We start from the raw sequence: 19,908 nt of genomic DNA, 5'->3' as shown, positions 1-19,908 counted from the left end.
ACAAAAACATATGGAAGTGTCTGCTCTACCCAAAATTACAACCAAATAATTGCAGCATTACCACAAAAATGGAAGAGGAAAGTGGAAGGGGGAGAAAGTAAGGAACTTGTCTGTCGGCCTTGCATTAAAGAACATAATTGGTTAAAGAAAATTGTGATAAATCAAAAAGTTTACCAGTTTCATTTAAGGATCAAAGGATTGACAGCCGTCCCATATAGATTGCAAAATAGTTGGGAAGAGATTTTTGACGTACCGATTCCATGGCATAGTGTTAATGAACTGATGCGCAAAACGCCGCCGGATTCAAAACTTAGAATTTTTTTATTTAAATTATGATATACAATTCTTGCTACCAATAGAATGTTATTTATATGGGGGATACAATCTTCCCAGCCCTGCAGATTTTGCTGCGAAGAGACAGAATCATTAGATAATTTGTTTTGGTACTGCCTATTTGTAGCTTGTTTTTGGACACAGGTCCAGGAATGGCTGAAGGATTGTAATATTTACCTGGAGCTAACCCTGCAGATAGCATTACTGGGTGATCTGAGAAGTCAGTCAATCAATCAATAATATATAATAATACTTTTAGCATAAATGTTTATTTTCAATTTGCAATCTGTAGAAACAATGAGAATAGAAGGGTTCAGAACTTTTGTAAAACATCACAGTACAGTTGAAAAATATATGGCAAATAGAAATCCAATATGGATGGTGTTAAGAGATAGATGGGAGGTGTTGAATGGAGCTGAAGGATGGGACTAATAACAACAACTAATAACAACAAGATAACTAGTGTAAGACATACTGTGTCCATAATAAGTGTATAGGTTGAGAACTTTTGTGAAAGAGCACAGTTTGGGGGATATGGTAGAGGCAAACCGGATGGACATTAAGGAGTAAAAACAAACAAAATAGAATTATTGTCAAATTGACTGTGTCCATAAAATGTATATAGTATGTATAAGCTGGAAGTAGAGGCCTCAGCGTTGTTGTTCACTAGTTTACTCCAATTAGGGAAGGGGTGGTGGGGTTGGAATGTAATAATGGGAAATATATATATTTTTTAAAGATCTGTATATATATATTTATGTATATGTATTTATATGTACAGTTAGGAAAAAAAGTATTTGATCCCCTGCTGATTTTGTACGTTTGCCCACTGACAAAGAAATGATCAGTCTATAATTTTAATGGTAGGTTTATTTGAACAGTGAGAGACAGAATAACAACAACAAAATCAGGAAAAACGCTATAAATTATCAATTGATTGGCATTTTAATGAGGGAAAGAAGTATTTGACCCCTCTGCAAAACATGACTTAGTACTTGGTGGCAAAACCCTTGTTGGCAATCACAGATGTCAGACGTTTCTTGTAGTTGGCCACCAGGTTTGCACAAATCTCAGGAGGGATTTTGTCCCACTGCTCTTTGCAGATCTTTTCCAAGTCATTAAGGTTTCGAGACTGACGTTTGGCAACTCGAACCTTCAGCTCCCTCCACAGATTTTCTATGGGATCAAGGTCTGGAGACTGGCTAGGCCACTCCAGGACCTTAATGTGCTTCTTCTTGAGCCACTCCTTTGTTGCCTTGGCCGTGTGTTTTGGGTCATTGTCATGCTTGAATACCCATCCACGACCCATTTTCAATGCCCTGGCTGAGGGAAGGAGGTTCTCACCCAGGATTTGACGGTACATGGCCCCGTCCATCGTCCCTTTGATGCAGTGAAGTTGTCCTCGATTTTGGTCTCATCTGACCACAACACTTTCACCCAGTTCTCCTCTGAATCATTCAGATGTTCATTGGCAAACTTCAGACGGGCCTGTATATGTGCTTTCTTGAGCAGGGGGACCTCGCGGGCGCTGCAGGATTTCAGTCCTTCACGGACTGAAATCCTGTTACCAATTGTTTTCTTGGTGACTATGGTCCCAGCTGCCTTGAGATCATTGACAGGATCCTCCCGTGTAGTTCTGGGCTGATTCCTCACCGTTCTCATGATCATTGCAACTCCACGAGGTGAGATCTTGCATGGAGCCCCAGGCCGAGGGAGATTGACAGTTATTTTGTGTTTCTTCCATTTGCGAATAATCGCACCAACTGTTGTCACCTTCTCACCAAGCTGCTTGGTGATGGTCTTGTAGCCCATTCCAATCTTGTCCCTGACATCCTTGGAGAGCTCTTTGGTCTTGGCCATGGTGGAGAGTTTGGAATCTGATTGATTGATTGCTTCTGTGGACAGATGTCTTTTATACAGGTAACAAGCTGAGATTAGGAGCACTCCATTTAAGAGTGTGCTCCTAATCTCAGCTCGTTACCTGTATAAAAGACACCTGTCCACAGAAGCAATCAATCAATCAGATTCCAAGCTCTCCACCTGGGAGCCAGAAATATATCTGATTGAGAGGGGGTCAAATACTTATTTCCCTAATTAAAATGCAAATCAATTTATAACATTTTTGACATGCATTTTTCTGGATTTTTTGTTTTGTTATTCTGTCTCTCACTGTTCAAATAAACCTACCATTAAAATTATATGTCACGGTTTCGGCCGAGGCTGCCTCTCTCCCTTGTTCGGGCAGGCTTCGGCGTTCGTTGTCTCCGGAATACTAGCTGCCACCGTTGTATGTTTCATGTTCGTTTGCTTTTGTCTGATTGTTGTCACACCTGTTATCATTTAGTGTCATTAGTGTCCTATTTAGTTCTCGTTGTGTTTGTCAGGTGTTGTGTGTTATTGATTTTGGTCTGTCGTGTGTAGGGCTGATTTTCGCTATTTCGCTCGGTTGAGCTTTCCTCCACTGCGTTGGAGTATTTACGCACCTGTGTAGTGCGCTTTTGTTTTGTTCGCCTTCGTGCGTATTTCGCCCTCGGGCAAGTGTTCTCGTATTTCCTTGTTGGAGAGTTACTAAAGTCTGTTGGACTATACTTCGGTGTCCTGCGTTTGATTCCACCACTACACCCACCTACAGCACGCGTGACAGAATAACACACCTGAAATGGAAGACAGCCTTTAGTACCACCTCGGGCCATTACGAGTATCTTGTCATGCCATACGGGTTGATGAACGCTCCGTCAGTTTTCCAATCATTTGTGGATGAGATCTTCAGGGACATGCAGGGGCAGGGGGTCGTTGTGTACATAGATGACATTCTCGTGTACTCGCCTACCCGTGTCGAGCATGTGGCCCTGGTGCGCAGAGTGTTGCGGAGGCTGGTGGAGCACGACCTGTATGTTAAGGCAGAGAAGTGTCTGTTTTTCCAGGAGTCGGTCTCCTTTTTGGGGTATCAGTTGTCTGCGTCAGGGGTGAAGATGGAGGTAGACCGGGTGTCAGCCGAGCGTAATTGGCAAACACCAACCACTGTGAAGGAGGTGCAGCAGTTTTTGGGGTTTGCGAATTACTACCGGAGGTTTATCCGGGGTTTTGGACAGGTGGCAGCTCCCATCACGTCTCTCTTGAAGGGGGGTCCGGTGCGTCTGCAGTGGTCGGCCGAGGCGGACAGGGCGTTTGGGAGGCTGAAGGACCTGTTTACCTCGGCTCCAGTGCTGGCACATCCGGATCCCTCTTTACCATTTCAGGTAGAGGTGGATGCGTCTGAGGCCGGTATAGGAGCCGTGCTTTCACAATGGTCAGGTGCGCCACCTAAACTCCGCCCCTGTGCTTTTTATTCCAAGAAGCTCAGTCCGGCGGAGCGAAACTATGACGTAGGGGACAGGGAGCTGTTAGCCGTGGTACAGGCCCTAAAGGTGTGGAGGCACTGGCTTGAGGGGGCTCAACACCCTTTCCTCATTTTGACGGACCACCGTAACCTGGAGTACATCCGGGCAGCGAGGAGGCTAAACCCTCGGCAGGCTAGATGGAATATGTTTTTGACCCGGTTTACGTTTAAGATCACGTACATCCCTGGGTCCCAGAACGGTAAGGCAGATGCGCTGTCTCGGTGGTATGACACGGAGGAGAGGTCCGTGGAGCCCACTCCCATACTGCCGGAATCGTGTCTGGTGGCACCGGTAGTGTGGGAGGTCGATGCTGAGCTCGAGCGGGCGTTACGCACCGACCCTAGTCCACCACAGTGCCCGGAGGGTCGGAAGTACGTTCCGCTCGAGGTTTGGGATCGATTGATCTATTGGGCTCACACGTCACCCTCCTCTGGACATCCGGGTATCGGCCGGACAGTGCACTGTCTTAGTGCCAAGTACTGGTGGCCCACGTTGGCAAGGGATGTGAGGGTTTATGTTTCCTCCTGCTCGGTGTGCGCCCAGTGTAAGGCACCTAGACATCAGCCTAGGGGTAAGTTACTACCCCTGCCCGTGCCACAACGACCATGGTCCCACCTCTCGGTGGATTTCCTTACTGACCTTCCTCCTTCACAGGGGAATACCACTATACTGGTCGTTGTGGACCGGTTTTCTAAGGCCTGTCGTTTGCTCCCCATGCCGGGCCTTCCTACCGCCCTGCAAACTGCCGAGGCCCTATTCACCCATGTGTTCCGGCACTACGGGGTACCCGAGGATATTGTGTCTGATCGAGGTCCCCAATTTACCTCCAGAGTCTGGAGGGCCTTTATGGAGCGGTTGGGGGTCTCGGTGAGCCTCACCTCGGGTTACCACCCGGAGAGTAATGGGCAGGTGGAACGTGTAAACCAGGATGTGGGTAGGTTTCTTAGAACATACTGCCAGGACCGGCCGGAGGAGTGGGAAAGGTACGTTCCCTGGGCCGAAATGGCCCAGAATTCCCTACGCCATTCCTCCACTAACCTAACCCCTTTCCAATGTGTGTTAGGTTACCAGCCGGTTCTGGCACCCTGGCAGCAGAGCCAGATCGAGGCTCCTGCGGTGGATGAGTGGGCGAGGCGCGCGGAGGAGACATGGAACGCTGCACACGTCCACCTGCAGCGGGCCCTCCGACGTCATAAGGCGAGCGCCGATCTCCACCGCAGTGAGGGACCGGTGTACGCACCTGGTGATCGAGTCTGGCTCTCTACCAGAAACCTGCCCCTCCGCCTGCCCTGTCGGAAACTGGGTCGGCGGTTTGTAGGGCCATTTAAAGTCCTGGGAAGGTTGAACGAGGTGTGTTATAAATTACAGCTACCTGTTGAATATAAAAGTATTAACCCCTCGTTCCATGTGTCCCTTCTCAGGCCGGTGGTAGCTGGCCCACTCCAAGAAAGTGAGATCAGGGAGACTCCTCCGCCCCCAATGGACATCGAGGGGGCACCGGCGTACTCCGTGAGGTCCATCTTGGATTCGAGACGTCGGATGGGGGGTCTCCAGTATCTAGTGGAGTGGGAGGGGTACGGTCCGGAGGAGCGGTGCTGGGTGCCGAGGAGAGACATTTTGGACCCGTCTCTCCTGACGGAATTCCATCGTGGGCACCCGACGCACCCTGCTCCGCGTCCTCCGGGTCGTCCCCGAGGCCGGAGTCGGCGCACGTCTGGAGCCGCGCGTCAAGGGGGGGGTACTGTCACGGTTTCGGCCGAGGCTGCCTCTCTCCCTTGTTCGGGCAGGCTTCGGCGTTCGTTGTCTCCGGAATACTAGCTGCCACCGTTGTATGTTTCATGTTCGTTTGCTTTTGTCTGATTGTTGTCACACCTGTTATCATTTAGTGTCATTAGTGTCCTATTTAGTTCTCGTTGTGTTTGTCAGGTGTTGTGTGTTATTGATTTTGGTCTGTCGTGTGTAGGGCTGATTTTCGCTATTTCGCTCGGTTGAGCTTTCCTCCACTGCGTTGGAGTATTTACGCACCTGTGTAGTGCGCTTTTGTTTTGTTCGCCTTCGTGCGTATTTCGCCCTCGGGCAAGTGTTCTCGTATTTCCTTGTTGGAGAGTTACTAAAGTCTGTTGGACTATACTTCGGTGTCCTGCGTTTGATTCCACCACTACACCCACCTACAGCACGCGTGACATTATAGAGTGATCATTTCTTTGTCAGTGGGCAAACGTACAAAATCAGCAGGGGATCAAATACTTTTTTCCCTCACTGTATTATATTAAAGAGGCAGGGGAGATGTTATACGTTATATAGCCTCATAGCACCTTTGTGGAGAGGCAGAAAATATTTAATATACACAACCCCCTAACACCCTCCATCAGAAGTCATGGTCTGACCGTAGATTGAGAGAGAGTCAGAGAGAGGGGGAGAGGGATACTGAGACAGGGGGAAGAGAAGAGGGAGAGGGAGATTTTGAGAAATGATAAGGTGACATGATAATAGGGTTTACTGTCAGACGTTTGGAGCTGCCATCAGCTGTACACACACACACACACACACAGCTAAATGATAGTGGAGCGGTGAAGCCTAATTGCACTCGTATCACATATCAACAACCATCACACAAACTCAACCTGGCTGCTCATACACTGTATGTAAATGTGTGTGTGTGTGTGTCTCTCACAGCTGCTAACTCTGGAGCGAGTGACAGTAATCATCCACCAGAGTGAAGAATCCACCAGTGTAAATAGGCTTGTCTGTTACCTGCCAAGTTTATTCTCTCTCTCTCTCTCTCTCTCTCTCTCTCTCTCTCTCTCTCTCTCTCTCTCTCTCTCTCTCTCTCTCTCTCTCTCTCTCTCTCTCTCTCTCTCTCTCTCTCTCTCTCTCTCTCTCATATTATTGCCTGTGGAGCATAGCATTATTTAATATCCGTCTAAATCCTAATACCCATAGACTAAACTGAATGTCTGTGTGTCTGAGCTTGTACAGACTTCAACTGGTGAGGGAAGGACAGTAGGGTCATACGCAAGGCCAGGTAGAATCTGCAGTATATTGGGGTGGGGCCAGGTAGAATCTGTAGTATATTGGTTAGGGCCAGGTAGAATCTGCAGTATATTGGTTAGGGCCAGGTAGAATCTGCAGTATATTGGGGTGGGGCCAGGTAGAATCTGCAGTATATTGGTTAGGGCCAGGTAGAATCTGCAGTATATTGGGGTGGGGCCAGGTAGAATCTGCAGTATATTGGTTAGGGCCAGGTAGAATCTGTAGTATATTGGGGTGGGGCCAGGTAGAATCTGTAGTATATTGGTTAGGGCCAGGTAGAATCTGTAGTATATTGGTTAGGGCCAGGTAGAATCTGTAGTATATTGGTTAGGGCCAGGTAGAATCTGTAGTATATTGGGGTGGGGCCAGGTAGAATCTGTAGTATATTGGGGTGGGGCCAGGTAGAATCTGCAGTATATTGGTTAGGGCCAGGTAGAATCTGCATTATATTGGTTAGGGCCAGGTAGAATCTGTAGTATATTGGGGTTGGGCCAGGTAGAATCTGTAGTATATTGGGGTGGGGCCAGGTAGAATCTGCAGTATATTGGGGTGGGGCCAGGTAGAATCTGTAGTATATTGGTTAGGGCCAGGTAGAATCTGTAGTATATTGGGGTGGGGCCAGGTAGAATCTGTAGTATATTGGTTAGGGCCAGGTAGAATATGTAGTATATTGGGGTGGGGCCAGGTAGATTCTGCAGTATATTGGGGTGGGGCCAAGTAGAATCTGCAATATATTGGTTAAGGCCAGGTAGAATCTGCAGTATATTGGTTAGGGCCAGGTAGAATCTGCAGTATATTGGGGTGGGGCCAGGTAGAATCTGTAGTATATTGGTTAGGGCCAGGTAGAATCTGTAGTATATTGGGGTGGTGCCAGGTAGAATCTGCAGTATATTGGTTAGGGCCAAGTAGAATCTGTAGTATATTGGTTAGGGCCAGGTAGAATCTGTAGTATATTGGGGTGGGGCCAGGTAGAATCTGTAGTATATTGGTTAGGGCCAGGTAGAATCTGTAGTATATTGGGGTGGGGCCAGGTAGAATCTGTAGTATATTGGGGTGGGGCCAGGTAGAATCTGCAGTATATTGGTTAGGGCCAGGTAGAATCTGCATTATATTGGTTAGGGCCAGGTAGAATCTGTAGTATATTGGGGTGGGGCCAGGTAGAATCTGTAGTATATTGGTTAGGGCCAGGTAGAATCTGTAGTATATTGGGGTGGGGCCAGGTAGAATCTGTAGTATATTGGTTAGGGCCAGGTAGAATATGTAGTATATTGGGGTGGGGCCAGGTAGATTCTGCAGTATATTGGGGTGGGGCCAAGTAGAATCTGCAATATATTGGTTAAGGCCAGGTAGAATCTGCAGTATATTGGTTAGGGCCAGGTAGAATCTGCAGTATATTGGGGTGGGGCCAGGTAGAATATGCAGTATATTGGGGTGGGGCCAGGTAGAATCTGTAGTATATTGGTTAGGGCCAAGTAGAATCTGTAGTATATTGGGGTTGGGCCAGGTAGAATCTGCAGTATATTGGGGTGGGGCCAGGTAGAATCTGTAGTATATTGGGGTGGGGCCAGGTAGAATCTGTAGTATATTGGTTAGGGCCAGGTAGAATCTGTAGTATATTGGGGTGGGGCCAGGTAGAATCTGTAGTATATTGGTTAGGGCCAGGTAGAATCTGTAGTATATTGGGGTGGGGCCAGGTAGAATCTGCAGTATATTGGGGTGGGGCCAGGTAGAATCTGTAGTATATTGGGGTGGGGCCAGGTAGAATCTGTAGTATATTGGTTAGGGCCAGGTAGAATCTGTAGTATATTGGGGTGGGGCCAGGTAGAATCTGTAGTATATTGGTTAGGGCCAAGTAGAATCTGTAGTATATTGGGGTTGGGCCAGGTAGAATCTGTAGTATATTGGGGTGGGGCCAGGTAGAATCTGTAGTATATTGGGGTGGGGCCAGGTAGAATCTGTAGTATATTGGTTAGGGCCAGGTAGAATCTGTAGTATATTGGGGTGGGGCCAGGTAGAATCTGTAGTATATTGGTTAGGGCCAGGTAGAATCTGTAGTATATTGGGGTGGGGCCAGGTAGAATCTGTAGTATATTGGGGTGGGGCCAGGTAGAATCTGTAGTATATTGGGGTGGGGCCAGGTAGAATCTGTAGTATATTGGTTAGGGCCAGGTAGAATCTGTAGTATATTGGGGTGGGGCCAGGTAGAATCTGTAGTATATTGGTTAGGGCCAGGTAGAATCTGTAGTATATTGGGGTGGGGCCAGGTAGAATCTGTAGTATATTGGTTAGGGCCAGGTAGAATCTGCAGTATATTGGGGTGGGGCCAGGTAGAATCTGTAGTATATTGGATAGGGCCAGGTAGAATATGTAGTATATTGGGGTGGGGCCAGGTAGATTCTGCAGTATATTGGGGTGGGGCCAAGTAGAATCTGCAATATATTGGTTAAGGCCAGGTAGAATCTGCAGTATATTGGTTAGGGCCAGGTAGAATCTGCAGTATATTGGGGTGGGGCCAGGTAGAATCTGTAGTATATTGGGGTGGTGCCAGGTAGAATCTGTAGTATATTGGTTAGGGCCAAGTAGAATCTGTAGTATATTGGTTAGGGCCAGGTAGAATCTGTAGTATATTGGGGTGGGGCCAGGTAGAATCTGTAGTATATTGGTTAGGGCCAGGTAGAATCTGTAGTATATTGGTGTGGGGCCAGGTAGAATCTGTAGTATATTGGTTAGGGCCAGGTAGAATCTGTAGTATATTGGTTAGGGCCAGGTAGAATCTGCAGTATATTGGTGTACTCACTCTTTAGTTTGGAGCGAACTTTATTGGCCAACTTCTTAATGTCCGTCATCAGATCTTCCAGGTCCCCCTTCGTCTCTGAGGAGAGAGAGAAGAGAGGAGAGGACATGAGAAGAGAAGAGAGGAGAGGAGAGAGAGAGAGAGAAGAGATCGATTGACATATTCTAAATGAATGAGAGAAACAACATATTATAAATGAATGAGAGAAACAACATATTCTAAATGAGGAAAGGAGAGGAAAAGAAGGGTAATAATGGAGGTAAGTGGAGGAGAGGAGAGGAGAGGAGAGGAAGGGGGAGGAGTCAGGAATGCTGCTCCATCACACCCTGTTGGTAAACAGGAGTCAGGAATGCTGCTCCATCACACCCTGTTGGTAAACAGGAGTCAGGAATGCTGCTCCATCACACCCTGTTGGTAAACAGGAGTCAGGAATGCTGCTCCATCACACCCTGTTGGTAAACAGGAGTCAGGAATGCTGCTCCATCACACCCTGTTGGTAAACAGGAGTCAGGAATGCTGCTCCATCACACCCTGTTGGTAAACAGGAGTCAGGAATGCTGCTCCATCACACCCTGTTGGTAAACAGGAGTCAGGAATGCTGCTCCATCACACCCTGTTGGTAAACAGGAGTCAGTAATGCTGCTCCATCACACCCTGTTGGTAAACAGGAGTCAGGAATGCTGCTCCATCACACCCTGTTGGTAAACAGGAGTCAGGAATGCTGCTCCATCACACCCTGTTGGTAAACAGGAGTCAGGAATGCTGCTCCATCACACCCTGTTGGTAAACAGGAGAGGAATGCTGCTCCATCACACCCTGTTGGTAAACAGGAGTCAGGAATGCTGCTCCATCACACCCTGTTGGTAAACAGGAGTCAGGAATGCTGCTCCATCACACCCTGTTGGTAAACAGGAGTCAGGAATGCTGCTCCATCACACCCTGTTGGTAAACAGGAGTCAGGAATGCTGCTCCATCACACCCTGTTGGTAAACAGGAGTCAGGAAACAGGAATCAACACACAGTCAACTGTAGGGGGACAGACAGGACTAGACAGACATTCACACTGGAGAGATGCTGGACACAGACGCATGCATGACATTCACAGTGACACACGCACACACGTACGCACGCACACAAACACACACAAAGCAAAATCCACAGTGTACATTTAACTCTGAGAGTGTGTCAGTGAACATACAGAACATAGGCTTCAGTGGCCTATTTTGAATGATCGTATTTATTTCTGTATAGACAGGAGTAGGCTAATTAGGCTATATCATTTTGGCAATTGAATAGCTTCCCCTAGCCTTATGGCTACACCGCCTATGAGCCTATGTCAATCTACTATCCCCGATAGTAGTAAAGATGATCTATTCTATTGGTCAGCTTGTCCAGAAAGAAATAGTCCAAAACAGACTCTCGGACGATAGATCTCAGACTGATAGAACCAGCAGGCCTAGGCTTCATATAAAACATGTAAAAACGTTTGTCAGTAAGGCAGGTCGTCCCAGTCACCCTGTTACACTTCCACAATCAATCCAGACAGACAAGGAGCAGATCTAACCAGCACTACTCCTTATTCATCAGCCATATTTACTGTACATGGCTCTGGCTCTAACCAGCACTACTCCTTATTCATCAGCCATATTTACTGTACATGGCTCTGGCTCTAACCAGCACTACTCCTTATTCATCAGCCTCACCTAGGGAAAGCACTGTTAGAAAGACACAAGACCAGACAGAGAGGGAAAGAGAGGAGAGATGGAATGACAAGGCAGAGGAGAGATGCAGCATCCCAAATAGAACCCTATTCCCTATGTAGTACACTACAAAATCACTTCACTATACAGGGAATAGGGTTCCATTTGGGACGCAGCCGAGGTGTGACGAGATGAGGGGGAGTATTGGTGACAGCAACACTGTGCCTCAACATGCTAGCTTGTCGACTGTGAGTCTCACTCCCCTAACAGCGTCTTACTACAGTATATCATCATTTTGTGATATACTGATATTTGTTGTTGCATTTCCTAAGTTCTGTTCAATAATACATGTTACAGCAACGCATACCTTGATGTTTTGTTTATGTAAAACGCTTATTACCGGATAAAGTAGGCTTCATGACAGAGAGGCTTATGACAGCCAAAAGTAGTCTCTATAACAGAAAGTTAAGTCAGGCTTACGACAGCTCTATGACAGAGCGTTCTGTTAAGTCAGGCTTACGACAGCCTAAAGTAGTCTCTATAACAGAGTGTTCTGTTAAGTCAGGCTTACGACAGCCTAAAGTAGTCTCTATAACAGAGTGTTCTGTTAAGTCAGGCTTACGACAGCCTAAAGTAGTCTCTATAACAGAGTGTTCTGTTAAGTCAGGCTTACGACAGCTCTATGACAAGAGCGTTCTGTTAAGTCAGGCTTACGACAGCTCTATGACAGAGCGTTCTGTTAAGTCAGGCTTACGACAGCCTAAAGTAGTCTCTATAACAGAGTGTTCTGTTAAGTCAGGCTTACGACAGCTCTATGACAAGAGCGTTATGTTAAGTCAGGCTTACAACAGCTCTATGACAGAGCGTTCTGTTAAGTCAGGCTTACGACAGCCTAAAGTAGTCTCTATAACAGAGCGTTCTGTTAAGTCAGGCTTACGACAGCCTAAAGTAGTCTCTATAACAGAGTGTTCTGTTAAGTCAGGCTTACGACAGCCTAAAGTAGTCTCTATAACAGAGTGTTCTGTTAAGTCAGGCTTACGACAGCTCTATGACAAGAGCATTCTGTTAAGTCAGGCTTACGAAAGCTCTATGACAGAGTGTTCTGTTAAGTCAGGCTTACGACAGCCTAAAGTAGTCTCTATAACAGAGTGTTCTGTTAAGTCAGGCTTACGACAGCTCTATGACAAGAGCGTTCTGTTAAGTTAGGCTTACAACAGCTCTATGACAGAGCGTTCTGTTAAGTCAGGCTTACGACAGCCTAAAGTAGTCTCTATAACAGAGCGTTCTGTTAAGTCAGGCTTACGACAGCCTAAAGTAGTCTCTATAACAGAGTGTTCTGTTAAGTCAGGCTTACGACAGCCTAAAGTAGTCTCTATAACAGAGTGTTCTGTTAAGTCAGGCTTACGACAGCTCTATGACAAGAGTGTTCTGTTAAGTCAGGCTTACGACAGCCTAAAGTAGTCTCTATAACAGATGGTTGTAGTTCAGAGTCCTACAATATGTGATGACATGTTTCTGCCTGAGAATCACCGTCCTCTCAACGCCAACAGCAGGTAGCTCAGAGCTCAGCTGGTTAGACTGTCTCTGTCATCACAGCCCAGTCCTAATTATGTTTGACTCAACTCCTGGCTCTCACACACACCATACTTATCTTCTTGGCACACCATCACACACACACACACACTTTATCTTCTTGTTACACCAACACACACATAACGGGTCCCATTCCAATCACACACCAACACACTTGTATATCACCCTCCTGTTTTACACCAATAACTATAAAAACTATAACACAAAAATATACAAACAGATTATTTATGAAGATAGTTTTGACTGACACCAACTAATGAGACAAAGTCACATCAAACTGATTTGTGTCTCATAGAGTGTGAGGGTGAGTGACATCATAAGCTGCAAGAGGCTATGGGTGCAATAGAGACTGCAAGAGGCTGACAAGAGACTATGGAGGGGTTCCCCAAATGGCGGCCAAATCTGGCCCGCCAGCAATATTATTTGGCCCCCCAAAGCCCCCCAAATGAATTATGAATATTTTTTTAAATAATACAAATCTCGGACCCAAGATGCAAAAAGTCCCAAATGCAATGTCCCAAGAAGGAAGTTACCCCACCTAAATAATGCAAAAATTACATTTTAATTGTATTAATGAGGAGAGAGAACGCAGGAGACAGTCAACTAATAAACAGGCAGCTTCGTGGTGCTGAAACGTAAAGCTGCAACCGCAGCGCAATCAATAGGAGGTGAACAGCGCCTGGTGCTGAAAATATAGCTAACTTGTTATGCAAGTGGCACCCAGCAACAGATGGAGAAAACCTACACCAGTCGAGTAATTTAGTTCAACAATAATCTTCACTTTAATTTAACTTCACAAACAACAAGAGGGCTTAATTGGAGTCTATTTCCTCCAAGCCTAGGCCTATATAAAATAACTTCACTGGCTGAGGTATCTTTCACAAGAAAAAAAGAAGATGGATTTTTTTTTAAATTAGGCCTACTTACAATTGCAACTGGTCAGAATTGTAGCATCCTACATAAAACAATCATTTAAAGAAAAAAAAAAAGGCGATATCTGAATGTCTGTATTGGGAGTCTCGGGATAGCCTGCTCTTGTAACGACAGAACAAACAGAAAATACTGTCAGCTTGAGACCTAAATATCCCTGGATAAGCACTAACAATAATGTTAGCATTACCTTAAATACAGTCATATAGGCCACTAATTTACTTACTCAATGGGAAAAGTCGCGATCTTGTGGATGTCGGGTGAGATGAATGTGATTTTAATATGCAGGCAGTCCTCGATTGACTTATGTGAAAGCCGGTTCCTGTCGTGAGTCTATATTGCGTTCATAGAGGAAAATGAGGACTCGCAGGTGTAAGTCGATCAAAACAAAATGCAAGTTTTTTTATTGTGCCACCCAAAACGCACACAAGGACTCGGCACTCCTCTGAGCGCATCTCTGATTTGGCTCGATGTCTGGAATTAAATCAGCTCCATTTGAATTGCGGCCTCATCCAGCGACGGCATCGTTTTCTTAGCAAGGGAGGATAATTCTCCACCTGGGCGGACTGTGAGAGGATCACGTACAAACGCAATGATATCCTTGGACATGCTGTAGTCTTCAAATCCGGTGGAGAAGTTGTCCCTCAGCTGCTTGATGAAATCTTCCATCACCTCTGTGACAATTCTGCGGCCTGGTCCCTCTGCCTGTCGTTTCTTCAGTGTGCTGAAGTGCAGCAACCTTCCAGATGACAAGTCCAAATCGAACAACTCAAGCTTCTTTGTAAAGTCCTCAAGTTTTTCCACCATGTCCACGACTGTTTTCCCTCTTCCTTGTAACTGCAGATTTAACCCGTTTAAGTGACAGAATGTCAGCCAATGTGTGTAGCTTGCAGTTAACTCTTCAATGTTTCTGCGTCCGTCCGGGAATGCCACTTTGAAAGTTCCATGATTAGATTCATAATGACGTCTGAGACTGAATGATTTGCAAACAGCGACATTCACTGCAAATAAGACAAACTGGCTTGGCATTGGGAAAAGATGGTAAGATGAACGCATAGCCCTCTGTCTATTCTTCCCTGAAACTTCGATTTTCATTATGCACCTTTCTTTTGATACTTTTTGAGAGCGACATTTTCTCTCGCTATCAAGCTAATTGTTCTGAACGAATGTTGACGTAATGAAAAGTAGTGTAGTCTACAGTAGGCTACGTAGACCTCTTTTCCCCCACCAATCAACGGACAGAGAAATAGACAAAAAAAAAAAAATTGAACCAGTTCGAAATTATTATGTTTTTTGTCACTAAATGTAACCGGATGTGCTAAAAATGTTGTTCAATTTGTGGTGTAGGCCAATGAATTGTGCTAATATTGTTCTGGCCCGCCTTATATTAGCCAGGAAAAAATGTGTCCCGAGGCCAAACCTAATTGACGAACTCTGGGCTATGGGCTGTGGGGAAGCCAGGCCTGTTGGCCTATGGGCTGTGGGGAAGCCAGGCCTGTTGGCCTATGGGCTGTGGGGAAGCCAGGCCTGTTGGCCTATGGGCTGTGGGGAAGCCAGGCCTGTTGGCCTATGGGCTGTGGGGAAGCCAGGCCTGTTCCCAGATCTGTTTGTGCTTTTGCCTACTCCATTGTCATTGTCAAACCCAATAAAATGTTTCGCATGACAATTCCATAAAGAATTGGCAAGAGAGCAGAAACAGACTGGTACCCAGGCTATATTAAAGAGACTAGAAACAGACTGGTACCCAGGCTATATTAAAGAGACTAGAAACAGACTGGTACCCAGGCTATATTAAAGAGACTAGAAACAGACTGGTACCCAGGCTATATTAAAGAGACTAGAAACAGACTGGTACCCAGACTATATTAAAGAGACTAGAAACAGACTGGTACCCAGGCTATATTAAAGAGACTAGAAACAGACTGGCAGCCTATGGGGTTTATGAGGAGAGGCTTAGTGCTGGCACCCAGGCTATATTAAAGAGACTAGAAACAGACTGGCAGCCTATGGGGTTTATGAGGAGAGGCTTAGTGCTGGCACCCAGGCTATATTAAAGAGACTAGAAACAGACTGGCAGCCTATGGGGTTCATGAGGAGAGGCTCAGTGCTGGCACCCAGGCTATATTAAAGAGACTAGAAACAGACTGGCAGCCTATGGGGTTTATGAGGAGAGGCTCAGTGCTGGCACCCAGGCTATATTAAAGAGACTAGAAACAGACTGGCAGCCTATGGGGTTCATGAGGAGAGGCTCAGTGCTGGCACCCAGGCTATATTAAAGAGACTAGAAACAGACTGGCAGCCTATGGGGTTCATGAGGAGAGGCTTAGTGCTGGCACCCAGGCTATATTAAAGAGACTAGAAACAGACTGGCAGCCTATGGGGTTCATGAGGAGAGGCTTAGTGCTGGCACCCAGGCTATATTAAAGAGACTAGAAACAGACTGGTACCCAGGCTATATTAAAGAGACTAGAAACAGACTGGCAGCCTATGGGGTTTATGATGAGAGGCTCAGTGCAGTTTTCCCCCCAGTAGAAGCAGCCATAGTGACCCACACCAGCCAGTCGGCCCTTAAAGAGGTCTGGAAATCCTCAGGTATAAAATGTAGCTGGCCTCAGGCCCTCTCTCTGATCTACCAGACGTATCAGGAAGACCTGGCAACCGGAGACGTGTTCTTTCCTCCCCTGAGCTAGCCCGTCTCCCAGCAACCCCAGACTTTATCATCAGCCTCCCACACCGACAACCAGTCTCGAAACCTTCCATAAATCAGGGGTTGGATTGGCAGGGTGGTCTTCAACAAGACTGCAGTGTTCACCAGTATAGTGTGTCCTCTCTACTTATATAGTGCTATACTGTAGCAGGTCTCAGAGCAGTGTATCCTCTCTACTTATATAGTGCTATACTGTAGCAGGTCTCAGAGCAGTGTATCCTCTCTACTTATATAGTGTTATACTGTAGCAGGTCTCAGAGCAGTGTATCCTCTCTACTTATATAGTGCTATACTGTAGCAGGTCTCAGGGCAGTGTATCCTCTCTACTTATATAGTGCTATACTGTAGCAGGTCTCAGAGCAGTGTATCCTCTCTACTTATATAGTGCTATACTGTAGCAGGTCTCAGAGCAGTGTATCCTCTCTACTTATATAGTGTTGTACTGTAGCAGGTCTCAGAGCAGTGTATCCTCTCTACTTATATAGTGCTATACTGTAGCAGGTCTCAGAGCAGTGTATCCTCTCTACTTATATAGTGCTATACTGTAGCAGGTCTCAGAGCAGTGTATCCTCTCTACTTATATAGTGTTATACTGTAGCAGGTCTCAGAGCAGTGTATCCTCTCTACTTATATAGTGCTATACAGTAAAGTAGGGTAATTATTATCATCACTCATTAATGAGCTAAATACCACACTGTACACATATTCATATTACATATCAATATATATTTTTTAAACTAAACAAAACACATTAAATATTCATATTAAAAATCAAACAGGATTAGTAGTATTCAATACGCACTGCATGTATTGTAATTAATTAACTTTACTCATGCACAACATAATTAGTCTCACTTTCTAAGGTGCTGTTTATTAAAAAATGCATCACATGCTATAAGTTTAGTTAATTACTGTAGTGTACTGGATGTGGGGCCCACCGTGCACTTCAAGGTGTGTGTGTGTGTGTGTGTGTGTGTGTGTGTGTGTGTGTGTGTGTGTGACCGTTCATGCGTGCTTGTGTGTGCGTACCGTGGGCTGAAACACAGAATCTGGGTTGTCTTTCAGTGTAGTTTATTTCATTACAAGGACAGCTGGATATTTTCCTGAGGTTAGAACGGGTGTATATATACTGAGATCATATGACAGATCATGTGACACTTAGATTGCACACAGGTGGACTTCATTTAACTAATTACGTGACTTCTGAAGGTAATTGGTTGCACCAGATCTTATTTAGGGGCTTCATAGCAAAGGGGGTGAATACATATGCTCACACCACTTTTCTGTGATTTATTTTGTAGAATTGTTTTGAAACAAGTTATTCTTTTCATTTCACTTCACCAACTTGGACTATTTTGTGTATGTCCATTACATGAAATCCAAATAAAAATCAATTTAAATTACAGGTTGTAATGCAACAATATAGGAAAAAACGCCAAGGGGGATGAATACTTTTGCAAGACACTGTACAGCATTGCCTGTCTGCAAGATCCTGATTGTGTGGCATTCAAATTTAAAGATCTACAGATGTCGCATCTTAATTTGATCATCCTGCTGCAGGAAATGCAAACTTGTAACGTATCCAAGGTTTAAAAAAGGCTTCTATAGTTTGTAGTACTTCAGTCTGTCCTGTTTTCTCAGCGGCAGCTGTAAGCGGCGGTCGTGTCAGTCGCAAAACAAAGACGGTTCTGCCGAGTTTTTCGAGGAAGGAAAGAGAGGAAAGCTTCACACCACACTCTCACTCGAGTATCTTACCTAGTTATTTTCAGATGACCTCATTTTGCTCTTTTGTAGCTTTGTCAACCATGTGTGTGTTTTCCATCCCAGTTCGCTCCTCTCCCTGTAGGCTTTACAGACGCTCCCCACCCCCTTGGCTGCAACCCTTCTAATTTAACGTACCCTGCGCACACAACCCATGTGGAATTCCTGGTCTCTGGCAGCGCTTGGAACTGCCGATCTGCGGTCAAGAACGCAGAGTTCATAGTAGCCTATGCTGCCCTTCAGTCCCTTTACTTTTTGGCCCTGACGGAGACTTGGATCAACCCAGAGAACACTGCTACTCTAGCTCTCTCTTCATCTGACTACATTTCCCCTTATAGTCTGAGAGAGGACCAACTGGCAGGTGTCTTCACTGACATTTTCAACCTTTCCCTGACCGAGTCTGTAATACCAACATGTTTCAAGCAGACCACCATAGTCCCTGTGCCCAAGGAAGCGAAGGTAACCTGCCTAAATGACTACCGCCCCGTAGCACTCACGTTGGTAGCCATGAAGTGCTTTGAAATGCTGGTCATGGCTCACATCAACACCATTATCCCAGAAACCCTAGACCAACTCCAATTCGCATACCGCCCCAACAGATCCACAGATGATGCAATCTCAATCGCACTCCACACTGCCCTTTCCCACCTGGACAAAAGGAACACCTATGTGAGAATGCTATTCATTGACTATATCTCAGTGTTCAACACCATAGTGTGCACAAAGCTCATCACTAAGCTAAGGACCCTGGGACTAAACACCTCCCTCTGCAACTGGATCCTGGACTTCCTGACGGGCCGCCCCCAGGTGGTAAGGGTAGGTAACAACACATCTGCCACGCTGATCCTCAACCCCTCAGGGATGTGTGCTTAGTTCCCTCCTGTACTCCCTGTTCACCCACGACTGTGTGGCCAAACACGACTCTAACACCATCATTAAAGTTTGCTGATGACACAACAGTGGTAGGCCTGATCACCGACAACAAAGAGACAGCTTATAGGGAGGAGGTCAGAGACCTGGCAGTGTGGTGCCAGGACAACAACCTCTCCCTCAATGTGAGTAAGACAAAGGAGCTGATTGTGGACTACAGGAAAAGGCGGACCGAACAGGCCCACATTAACATCGACGGGGCTGTAGTGGAGCAGGTTGAGAGTTTCAAGTTCCTTGGTGTCCACATCACCAACAAACTATCATGTTGCAAACACACCAAGACAGTCGTGAAGAGGGCACGACAACACCTTTTCCCCCTCAGGAGACTGAAAAGATTTGGCATGGGTCCCCAGATCCTCAAAAAGTTATATAGCTGCACCATCAAGAGCATCCTGACCGATTGCATCACCGCCTGGTATGGCAACTGCTCGGTATCAGACCGTAAGGCGCTACACAGGTAGTGCGTACGGCCCAGTACATCACTGGGGCCAAGCTTCCTGCCATCCAGGACCTATATACTAGACTGTTCTCTCTGCTACTGCACGGCAAGCGGTACCGGAGTGCCAAGTCTAGGACTAAAAGGCTCCTTAACAGCTTCTACGCCCAAGCCATAAGACTACTGAACAATTAATCAAATGGCCACCCAGACTATTTACATTGACACCGCCCCCTCCCTTTGTTTTTATACTGCTGCTACTCGCTGTTTGTTATCTATGCATAGTCACTTTACCCCAACTACATGTACAA

At 46.0% G+C, this 19,908-nt stretch overlaps 1 protein-coding gene across 1 annotated transcript in view; it reads right to left on the bottom strand.

Moving 5' to 3' along the window:
• LOC311101423 (syntaxin-1B-like) overlaps window positions 1-19,908 on the bottom strand; it is a 91,770-nt gene that overhangs the window by 44,791 nt on the left and 27,071 nt on the right. Inside the window, exon 2 of the mRNA XM_084142568.1 lies at window positions 9,544-9,618. Within this exon, the coding sequence (XP_083998694.1) occupies window positions 9,544-9,618 (75 nt within the window). The remainder of the gene's footprint in view (window positions 1-9,543; window positions 9,619-19,908) is intronic.

Source organism: Coregonus lavaretus (assembly GCF_964263955.1).
Source record: "Coregonus lavaretus genome assembly, chromosome: 26".
Lineage (NCBI taxonomy): Eukaryota > Metazoa > Chordata > Actinopteri > Salmoniformes > Salmonidae > Coregonus > Coregonus lavaretus.
This window is presented reverse-complemented; position numbering and strand designations above follow the sequence as displayed.